The sequence below is a fragment of the Arabidopsis lyrata genome (genome assembly GCF_000004255.2).
Source record: "Arabidopsis lyrata subsp. lyrata unplaced genomic scaffold ARALYscaffold_262, whole genome shotgun sequence".
Lineage (NCBI taxonomy): Eukaryota > Viridiplantae > Streptophyta > Magnoliopsida > Brassicales > Brassicaceae > Arabidopsis > Arabidopsis lyrata.
The window spans coordinates 1-11,236 of record NW_003302366.1 but is presented as its reverse complement, the minus strand read 5'-3'; the positions used below and the strand labels follow the sequence as shown (position 1 = coordinate 11,236).

General features: G+C 37.5%; 3 protein-coding genes and 1 pseudogene across 3 annotated transcripts; all 4 read right to left on the bottom strand.

The window, feature by feature from the left end:
- Positions 1-738: 738 nt before the first annotated feature.
- Positions 739-2,812, bottom strand: LOC9298736 (annotated as a pseudogene).
- Positions 2,813-3,549: 737 nt separating this feature from the next.
- On the bottom strand, positions 3,550-6,147 carry LOC9298735 (gamma-glutamyl hydrolase 2). The gene is made up of 10 exons (XM_002862614.2): positions 5,673-6,147; positions 5,474-5,560; positions 5,312-5,401; positions 4,957-5,051; positions 4,806-4,866; positions 4,508-4,597; positions 4,364-4,426; positions 4,184-4,272; positions 3,892-3,984; positions 3,550-3,769 (listed from the first exon to the last, which is right to left on the bottom strand). Exons 1-10 carry the CDS (start codon positions 5,994-5,996, stop codon positions 3,718-3,720), a joined length of 1,044 nt encoding a protein of 347 aa, XP_002862660.1. The 5' UTR covers positions 5,997-6,147; the 3' UTR covers positions 3,550-3,717.
- Positions 6,148-6,910: 763 nt separating this feature from the next.
- Positions 6,911-9,384, bottom strand: LOC9298737 (probable gamma-glutamyl hydrolase 3). Its single transcript, XM_002862613.2, has 10 exons — positions 8,954-9,384; positions 8,729-8,815; positions 8,498-8,587; positions 8,225-8,319; positions 8,090-8,150; positions 7,795-7,884; positions 7,635-7,697; positions 7,369-7,457; positions 7,192-7,284; positions 6,911-7,086 (listed from the first exon to the last, which is right to left on the bottom strand). The coding sequence occupies exons 1-10, from the start codon at positions 9,302-9,304 to the stop codon at positions 7,053-7,055; spliced, it is 1,053 nt and encodes a 350-aa protein (XP_002862659.1). The 5' UTR covers positions 9,305-9,384; the 3' UTR covers positions 6,911-7,052.
- Positions 9,385-9,570: 186 nt separating this feature from the next.
- On the bottom strand, positions 9,571-11,213 carry LOC9298738 (gamma-glutamyl hydrolase 1). Its single transcript, XM_002862612.2, has 8 exons — positions 11,092-11,213; positions 10,912-11,006; positions 10,759-10,819; positions 10,440-10,529; positions 10,291-10,353; positions 10,094-10,182; positions 9,904-9,996; positions 9,571-9,811 (listed from the first exon to the last, which is right to left on the bottom strand). Exons 1-8 carry the CDS (start codon positions 11,110-11,112, stop codon positions 9,760-9,762), a joined length of 564 nt encoding a protein of 187 aa, XP_002862658.2. The 5' UTR covers positions 11,113-11,213; the 3' UTR covers positions 9,571-9,759.
- Positions 11,214-11,236: the final 23 nt, after the last annotated feature.

The following is an 11,236-nucleotide window of genomic DNA, read 5'->3' as shown; positions in this document are numbered from 1 at the left end:
CGATCACTACATGAGGTCACGCATGTCCTCCGGACCTAGCACGTGGGAGCATATACCATTGCCCCGCGATTCGGCTTTAATTTACCAATTTTGCCACACAACGAACACCATTACCACGTGCAAGAGCTAGTGTATACCCCTAAAACGTGAACCGATTTACGAAAATGCCACGAGACCGTTTTGGCTGACCTTGGAAGTTTCCTTTTCACGTGATAGTGCGTCCCCGGCGTGACCCTGTAGGGCCCGTTAACTGATTTTTTGCATTCGCGTAAGCACCACTTGCCGCACCGGTGGCTCGATAGGCTCACGTGGCCGCCGCGTATGTTTGCCACCCACGTTGTCTCTCTTATCAGAACCTTCTCTCTCTGTTCAAACTGGTCGTTTAATGCTGTTTCTGTCGAACATCATCAGCAGAAAGACAGAACTGGCCAGATCATCGGCGTTCCAGAACACACACAAATAACGGTCTTATACAAATGTATTTTTACTTATTTTTATATTAACACAGAGATATCAACACACACAAATGTCAAATTTTTTGTTGATGCTTTATATTCGATTATTGTCGCTAATTTAGTTTTTACTGAATTCTGGCTATAATGATAAGATATTGATTATTAGTGGAGTTGCAGTTCCACGTAATGTTCGGTTGTAATTTTTTTTAGTGTTTTTGAATAAATCGTAGGAGACAATGTCTCCTACCCGCCTACCAAAAAAAAAAAAGATATTGATAAGATATAACATTCATTATTGCGGGTTGCTATATATCCTAGTCGATAAAATAATTTAAAATGCGAGTTATTTAATTATCATACTTATATAATTTTTTATCAGCTTCAGAAAATTAAAAAAAAAGATAATATTTGATTACCATTGCGGATCTTAACCGGAACTTAAAAAATTATGAACCGGATTCTGATTTGAAGTTTCCCGGCGGAGGTCACAACCGCTTGGCTAAGAGTCTCAATGTTTCCAAGGAGGATTGGATTTTCTCGGAAAGAGCTATGAAGAGGCATCTCTGAGCAGTTTCGTCTAGCTCTTGCCAGCAGAAGTGAGGACAGGCCAGTTGGAATCTTGAAGAGGAGGGTTACATGGCGGGAGCAAGACAGCAGTCTCAACCATCATGGGAACATCAAACTCAGGTGGTTCACCAACCACAACTTTAAGGTCTTTATTGCACAGTGGTACCAGTGGTCTTCGTCCATTGTTGTAGTTCTCCGGCAACATCTAAGTCGTCACAACAATGTGGGTAAGTGACCTTCGAATGAAAAAATAATGCTATCTAGTAGAGAAACTCGAATTTTGGAAAATGGATGCATAATTCACGGCGGATGCTCTTTCATGCACGCATTAGCTATAGACTGCAGTAAGATCGTGTAGCATATGAAATTCGAATTTAAACGAATGAGTTAAGCAGACTTAGAAGGAACCTGGACTAGTTACCTCCTCAAAACCACGGTGAATTATTGGCAAGACGATTGGGGTAACTGGGCAACGGGCGATGAGGCTTGCAGTTCCCCATTTTAGTCGTCTTATAGGAACATCTTCTTGAAACACCTTTCCCTCTGGAAAGGTATGCAGCTACTAGTCATGGTTAAATCCAAAGGTTAGAGGTCAGAAAAGGACCCAAAAAACCTCAGAATTTGTTTAAATGTGCAAGATAACTTACCCAAGATCCATCTTTGAATCGCTGGAGAGCTTCATTCATGTGTTCTTGGTAGATTCCACCACCTCTGGTTATAGGTATGCATTTTCCTGCTCAAAAGAAATCATTAACATTCGTCACGAGTAAATCCTATTTTGTTAAGAAGGCAATCCACCAAATCAACTAAAAAAGTTGTCGTCCTTCCGACATAAGCCTAATCAATACAAAACAAGAATAATACACAGATTACAGTCTTTCCCTAGAGAAGAAGCAGCAAAGAAAAAATGTGACATACCAGTGCGGAAAATGTAGGAGAAGATAGGGTTCCTGAAACATATGTCCTCCGCAGCAAGAACCCACCGAGCCAATTCTGGATCTAAGGAAAGGAGACCCTTGAATGCCCCCCACATAACTGGATCATCCAAACTGATTACAACAAAGAAGATAAAACAACATCAAAATACAAATGAGTGGAAAGCGATGACATCAAGAAAGGATCATATTAGTGAGGTTTTAATATTAACTAACGTCGACATGTGATTACTAACAGTGATGAGAGGAACACCCGGTGGTCTTGACCGGACAAGATTCATAAGAGTATCTGCATTGTGAACTGAGCTTTTGTTACAAAGATTCGCTACCGCTTTTGCAAATGCACTAACAGCCATTATCACAGTTTTCCTTGGAAGTCCTCCCAAATGATCAGATCTTGCTGCCCAATCCATTACCCTCCCCATTTATGTCTATTCCCAAGAAATGCAAGCTTCAAAGTTCCCTCCCTTCAACAAATCATAACAGAAGCTCAAGCTACGACAAATCATACAGGGCCGGTTCTGATATCTGAGACAAAATTCGATGCAAAGGTTTCATAGATAGACTTATTTTCCTAATTTAGACTAATCTAGGAAAGTTTTAACGATAGAACGGAACAATTAGGGTTTATCAATTTCTTTTACTTGATTCCTCCTAAGACGATCTACATTGACACCGAAACAAAACATAGAGAAGGAAGAAGACTTACGATTAGAAACGAGACCAGACGATTGGTGTTAGAGGGAAATCGAAGAAGCTTGCTTGGGAGGAATTCATTGGGAGAGAGAACAACACAGTGCAAAGCGATGAAGCTGAACACTCGAATTTGGCTCGTATATTTCGGTTAAGGAATAAACCGGGAAGTTTTCCTAGTTAGAGTTTTACATTGTCGGTTGGCAATGAAGACCATTCAATTTGTTATCAGGCCATTGGGATTCTGTTGAGCCCAACATATAGATATTATGGGCCAATATATTAAACATGTAGCTAAGCCCTACAAATATATTTTCTTGTATAATGATTATGTAACAACTAAAGAAATGAAGACCATTCAATTTGTCGGTTGGCAATGAAGACCATTCAATTTGTTATCAGGCCATTGGGATTGCATATATTAAACATCTAACTAAGCCCTACAAATATATTTTCCTGTAATGATCATTTTAGGTTAAAGAAACTGTAAATTCTAGAAGAATAGCTTACCAGTTGTATGAAAAAAACAGAACTCGAATCTTATAAAATGTCTTGAAAGATGAAACAGACTGGTCACATCTTCTATACTCCCTCTGTTTCGTTTTAGTTGTCGTTTAAGGTTTTTTCACACAAATTAAGAAAATCATTAAATTTTTTGTTTTACCCTTTATTAATATATTTTATAAAAATTTCATTGGCCAAAACATTAAAACGGTATGGATAAAACTGGAATTTTCATCAAACATTTGCATTGAAAACCTAAAACGACAACTATTATGAAACAAAATTTAAATCGTAAAACGACAACTAATCCGAAACGGAGGGAGTATTAAATAACAAAAGTTTTATGTAACAAAACATAGATTTTTTATCTTACTAATACTGAGTAAACATATATGAGTTTTTATTTTTATTTTTCTATGAATAGACTAAAGATAGAAAGGCATACATTTTCTAATTTAATGTCGAACACAAGCCATAGGCTGACGTTCAAAGTTACAACAAGTTCACAGATAATAACAGAGTTGAAGATGCATATTCACTATACACACGAGAGGTTGAAGTTATTAGAGAAGGGATCGTTGTTGTGTGAAGATGTAAACCTCGTCGTAACCATTCCTGCAAAATCCACCATTTTATTCGATCCAAAGAATCGTTAAGACTTACAGTAAAAAAAAAAAAAAAAAAAAAAAGGAGAAGAAGAGGAAAGAATTATGTAAAGATTGTCCGAGTGGCTATACCCTGCGTATCCACAGTAGGTAGGCTTGTAGTTATAAATGAGATAACTCAGCACTTTCTTAGAGTCCGGCCTGTTCAGTGACTTCCTAGCTTCACTGCACCACATTTGAACTCAATCCATGAGATTTTGCTACAAAAATTACGAGTGTTCTTACCTATCCGTGAGAAATGACTACTTCATTATCTAACCAACTCTCAGTTATACTGATTCTAATGTTCTACTCTACTAATGTAGCAATCAGAGTTGATGCACTATCCTATCAATTCTTACAAAACAATGAATAGAGAATTAACCTGACTAGATGATTTGCTGCGTGCTGAGTCACCTGGATCGCGTCCTCAGAGTGTGGAATTTTGGATGATCCCCACTCGAATGCATTTTTCTGCAGAATATTGCACAGAGATGGTAAGATATTCCCTAGGCGTGAAAAGACTAAATGAGAGACGTAAGTTAATTAGTGAGTGTATATATACCTCGGGATGCCACTGGAAGCCGGTCACTGGATATTTTTTTGATTGAACTGTTGAAACATAAACCTGGAAATATATATAAATAGATATGTTCTATAAGGTCAGGCTCTGAAATCGTTTTAGGTATTCTTGGGGACATAAAAATACCTTGCTGTTGTTATCAACGCTTGTTGTGACGATTTTAAAGAAACTGGACAGAGCAACATTGCCTTCAAAGCTTTCTGGTGAGATACCAAACTGGAAATAATGACAATTCATATCAGAAAGCAGACAGAACCGAGGATAATAACCATTCAAGAACAAGATAGAAAAGAAGTGTGCAAGAAAAGTTGCTTAATTGTAGAGGCCAACAAAACTATGTATAAGTATGTTTAGCAACAAAAATGGTGACAACTATATTCCATAGTATAACTGTAAAGACAAATTAGAGGTTGCAAATACTAACCCGATGGTTCTGCATAACTAAACAATCTGTACCGAGTTTTTTCAACAGTTCTGGAGGAAATCTGCATTATGAGACATAACAAATTGCATATGAAGTATTTTACTAATATTTTTGGTATTAGTATATACACATGATGAAAAGCTGCATTTACCTTTGGAAAATGGTTCCTTGGATATTAACATTTTCAAGGAACTGAAGACTTGATGCAGAATTTCTTGCATCCATTTTTTCAAAAATGTCTCTGTTCTGTTACAAGGCCACATTTTAAAGATTTTCAACAGAGCTTGCATATTTCAAACTCTAATACATACTATATAGTATAGTATATGGATAATTTCAGTGTCGCTGCTTGCCTAATAGACAGCGTGAACAAATGAAGGAAGGTTCTTACTTGTTATTTATACAGATTATTCCAGTATTCAGATGGTGTTAAACTTCACAAAATCCAGTAGGACTTAACTAGATAGCTTAACAAACATATATGGGAAGCAAGAACAAAGGGTCACCTGACTTATGATCATTGTCAAGAGCTCAAATCCGAGGCAAATAGCGTATATAGGAAAATGCTCTCCAGCATCATTTCTTTCCAAAACTTTCTGAGAGGATCATATAGATATGAGTAAGATCATTGTAGTTCAATTCAACCAAGAAAAAACGTTTCAGCTTACATTGAAGATTTTCTTGACGATTTCAAAATACAATCCTTCTTTAGCCCAACCACCAGTGAGTATCACACCGTTGACCAATTCTAGCTTCTGCGGTTCCAACACGTAAATCAAATTCTTATGCTAAAACAAACTTAACAAGATCTAAAACTCGATTAATTTAGAAGAGAATCCAGAATCGACTGAGCTAAATAAGAGTAACCTGAAAGAGAATTTCTTCAGGATCGTTATAGATGAGTGGGATCACACGTGCTCCACCAGACTCAGCTAATTTCACATACGAAGCCGCAATGGACGACGCGTCTGTAGCATTGCTCAAACGACCCGACGCACCGTCACCAGGATGGCTCAGAATCCCAATAACCGGCCTGTAATTGAGGTTCGGATCCGGCGCGGAGCATACCGGACTCCGAGAAATATCAAATCCGGTTTGACTAGGGAGGAGAATCGCCGCAGACTTGGCCATTATGATGCTATCCTTAAGCAGAGATAGTACCAACGGTACTAACCAGGCAAAGCTCCACATCTCAGAGGAAGAGGAATGATCAATGGAGGAGGAGATATGAATTTTCACGATTTTGGGTTTTTCATGTCTTCACACTTCGAAAATATCTCTGTCCGTTCAACGTTCTTATACAAATCGAGAAACTAATCTCCACCGTCCACGTGGTCATGGATTTTTTGACATTATTTTATTTTAGGTGTTTTTGTAAAGCGACTTTCGTTCGTATCACTCAATGGAGGAGGGCCCAATTTGATATTGTGCGTCTCATTATTGTATTTAGTCACCCAGTACGATTGTTATTGTTGATAACACATGAGTAAATTAGTTTGATCTCACAATATATTAAATGAGTTTTCGAAACAGACAAGGTAGTAAGTACCTTTTTTTTGTGTCTGGCCAAATTCATGTTTTTTTTAATTATTACAAGCAAACCCATAAAACTTGATCTTAAAAATGGGATCTTTAGGTTTAAAGGAAGAGATGGGAACAATGTGCTGACGAAATTGCCAAATATACGTTCTCAAAGTGATTTATACTTTGCTTTATTAGATCGTTGTTGTTGGAGATACAATCCAAGTCCCACATCGGAAGTTTGATGGGACAATCAATAATATATAAAGGATTAGGGTCAATCCACTAATTGCCAATTGGTTTTTAGTTGGAAGCCCAGAATTAGCCCAAATTTAACATGGTATCAGAGCCCAAGGTTCAAATTCTGGTGGACCTAGAAAAGTGGATACGGACATACCTCAAACCCGAGTAATGGGGGCCCGAGAAAGGGGCTTATTATCGGTCCGAGTGAGGGATCGAGGAGGTGTGTTAAGATCCATGTGGTCCTTAGATTGAAGGGGAGATTGTTGGAGATACAATCCAAGTCCCACATCGGAAGTTTGATGGGACAATCAATAATATATAAAGGGTTAAGGCCAATCCACTAATTGCCAATTGGTTTTTAGTTGGAAGCCCAGAATTAGCCCAAATTTAACAGTTGTTTTGTTCACCACCTTGGTTACAAATTACAATCAATGGTGAATAAGGAGAAACAATATACATGTTCTTAGTATAAATGGATCTTTATTACATGAAAATGTAAACCTCGTCGTCACCGCTCCTGCAAAAAAATCATTGAGATAGATCATATATGATCCAATATTTGTTTTAACTTTTAACATACAGCAAAAATGTAAGGATTGGAGTGGCTTTTTTTTGGTTTTACCCTTTGTATCCGGAGTATGTAGGCTTGTAATTGTAGATGAGATTGCTCAGCACTTTCTCAGAAGATGGTCTGTTCATTGACTTTCTAGCTTCACTACACCAAAATTCAAATAAGAAAATTAAACCACTACATAAGTCTTTTACTGAATCTTCCTACATTGATCAATAGAGAACTAACCTGACTAGATAATTTGCAGCATACTGAGTCACCTGAATTGCGTCCTCAGAGTGTGGGATTTCGGATGATCCCCATTCGAATGCATTTTTCTGAAGAGTAATATTGTAACTTTGTAGGGATCTTTTTTAGAAAAATATATCCATTATAAAGCAATATAGCACAGTGAAAGATAAGTTAACTAAGGATTGAGAAGACTAACGAAAGACAGAAGTTAACTAAGGATTGAGAAGACTAATGAAAGACACAAATTAACTTGTGTGTAATACCTCTGGATGCCACTGGAAGGCGGTCACAGGGTATCCTTTTGATCGAATAGTTGAAACAAAAGTCTGGAAAGAAGAAGATTAATAGATCCGTTCATTGAAACTGTCAGCTTGTGGAATTTGTATAAATCATTATAGTTTATAGGAACATATTGAATTATACCTTGCTGTCTTTATCAGCGCTGGTTGTGAGGATATTGAAGAAACTAGACAGAGAAGGCTTGCCTTGAAAGTTGTCTGGTGAGATACCAAACTGAGAAACGATAACATTTCATTTCAGAACTACAGAGAGAATATATAATCATTCAAGAGCAAGGAAATGCAATTTTTTTTTGTCTAACTGTGTAGGTAAGAAACTCTAAGAAGAAAACAGCAATCAAAGCATACTTAAGAGCAACAAAAAGGTGAGAACTATATTCATATTCTGCAGAAAATTAGAGGGCTTGTGAGATACTAACATAGTGGTTTTGCATAACCAAACAGTCTGTACTAAGCTTTTTCAACAGCTCTGGAGGAAATCTGCAAATATGAAACATTACAATTATATATTGTTCTTTGGATCACTGAAAAGCTAAAAGCATAGCTATATGTACCTTTGGAACACGGTTGCTTCAATATTAACATTTTCAAAAAACTGGAGACTTGATGCATAGTTTACTGAGTTAAACCTTTCAAGAATGTCTCTGTTCTGTTACAAAACACAAAATCGTCAGAAATTTAGGATGGAAACTGCATATCCCTCTCAGCTCAAGATTGAGCTTGCGTAGCTTAAAGCTCCTCTAAATATTAAGCAGTGTGAGCAACTTAAATTTATAACTCTACATATGTGGGAGTTGCTCTAAGAAGCAAGAAGGCAAAAGAGTGACCTGACTTATGATCATTGACAAAATCTCGAATCCAAGACACATGGCATACACCGGAAAATGTTCTCCAGCATCGTTCTTCTCCAAAACTTTCTGTCAGAAACATCAGGATTTCAAAAAGAGTTATTACATTGTTTTCTATTGTACAACACAAGCAATAGGTCAACGAAAACATATGCTCAGCTAACACATGAAATGAAAGCAACGGATAGTGTTTGAATAATGAGAACTTACATTGAAGATTTTCTCCACTATATCGTAATATAATCCTGTTTTAGCCCAACCACCAGTGAATATCACACCATTCACCAGTTCTAGCTTCTGCAATTCCCAAATGAATTCTACTGAGATGAAAATAATGGACTAATTTTGGCAAGCTATAGCCAAAACAATAAGATTGTAATAAGTGTAGCCAAATACAAGGTAGAACAAGTAATTGTAAGATTAGTGATTAGTAACTTGAAACAAGAGTTCTTCAGGCTCGTTGTAGATAAGAGGAATCACACGAGCTCCACCAGTCTCAGCTAACTTCACATACGAAGCTGCGATGTACGATATGTTCGTCGAGTAGGCGTAGCTCAGAGAGTGACGACCAGCGTCCCATCGACCTTCGCCAGGGTGGGTCAGAATCCCAATGACCGGCTTGTAGTTGAGGTTCGGATCCGGGGAGGAGCATACATGACTACTCCGTGTATCAAAGACGCGGGAAGAGTCAACTCGGATTTGACTTGGGAGGAAAATCGATTCGGCAGAAGTCGCCGCGCTAATATCAAAGAGTAGGAACGGTAAGCAGAAGTAGAATCTCCACATCTCAGAGGATGAAGATGCACGTCTCCAATGGTGGATTTATCCCATTGTTTGATTTCATATCAATCATTCTTCATCCCCGACGACCAACGTCCACCATCATTTAAATTTTTTTTAGAAAAAAAAAAAAACGTGTGATTCCAATTATTTTAAATTTGTATTTATCTATATAATTTAATTATTCCCTATTGGGCTTTTAGTGAGCCCGTTACCGTTAGTCAGGGGCCATTATTACTCACTCATTCAAAGTTACGGATTTACCGGTAATCAATCTCAAAAGTCAAATGTTTATTTGCTAAAAACACGAACCAAACACAATTATATTTCTTTTGAAAGGATCTACTTTCAAAGAGATAAATCAACCAGGGAAATCATGCAGGCAAGCAAAACAATCGGCTCCCTACATTGAAACTAGAAATCAGAGTTACAAACAAACACACAAGAAGACGAGTAAGTCCTCAGAAACGGGATCTTGGTTGTGTGAAAATGTAAACCTCGTCGTAACCCCTCCTGCAAGATGATATGATCCAAAGAACATCGTTAGGAAATCGTCAACAACAAAAACAAGAGACTTGTGTAAAGATTGTCCTGAGTGGCTTTACCCTGCGTATCCACAGTAAGTAGGCTTATAGTTGTATATGAGATTGCTTAGCACTTTCTTTGATGGTGGTCTGTTCAGTGACTTCCTAGCTTCACTGCAGCGCATTCAACCCGCAATCCATGAGAAAAACAAGTGCGCACTAAATGTGTTGGAGAAACTGTGAAAACGTTGAGATGAGAGAGAGATCTTACCTGACTAAATAACTAGCAGCATGCTGTGTCACCTGGATTGCATCCTCAGAGTGTGGAATCGCGGATGATCCCCATTCAAATGCATTTTTCTACAGAGAGTTAGTTAAGTGCAATAAGAGCTTTGTTTCTTTTCTAAAAATCAAAACTGTGCACTGAGAAAATAGGATTAGAAACATGAGTTTAATTGGCCAGTATACCTCAGGATGCCACTGGAAGCCAGTTATTGGGTATCTCTTTGCTTTAACAGTTGAAACATAAGTCTGCAAACGAAATATAATTACATCCGTTCGCAAGTCAGATTCTGAAATTCATAGAGTACTCTCATGGTTTATAGGAATATTATTACCTTGCTGTTTTCATCTATGCAGGTTGTGAGGATTTCAAAGAAACTAGACAAAGCAGGATTGCCTTGAAAGTTTGCTGGTGTGATACCATACTGGGATATAACAACAATCCGTATCAGCATTCAGCAAGCATATAAAAATGAGCCTATAAATAACTGTTTAGACATGGCAATCAAAAATTGCCTAACCACAGAGGTAAACAAAACAATAGGGAGAGAGAAACAACCAAAGCAGTCTTAGTGTCAAATTGCTCTCTTTAATACGTTAGCTTTGACAATTGAACTCCATATTCTGCAGAAAACTAGAGGTGGCATTACTAACCTTGTGTTTCTGCATAACCAAACAATCTGTACTGAGTTTTTTCAACAGCTCTGGAGGAAATCTGGAAATACGAAAACATTACATTTATATATTGGGAATAGTTGAGATCATTATAAACTGAAAAACGAAAAGGATCATGAAAAAGCTATGCACCTTTGGAATAATGTTCCATCGATATTAACATTATCAACAAACTGTAGGGTTGATGCATTATCCTCTGCATCAAATCTTTCAAGAATGTCTCTGTTCTGTTACCAATGACAAAGGATTTGAGAGATTTTAGAATGTCACCTGACTGAGAGTTTGTACTTAAGGAAAGAAGAAGAGAGTCACCTGACTGATGATAATTGACATAAGCTCGAATCCGAGACAAATGCCATAAACTGGAAAATGCTCTCCAGCATCATTTCTCTCCAAAGCTTTCTGGTGAGAAACACAAATAATTGGAATTCATATTCGGTGAGCAAAGCAAACAAAT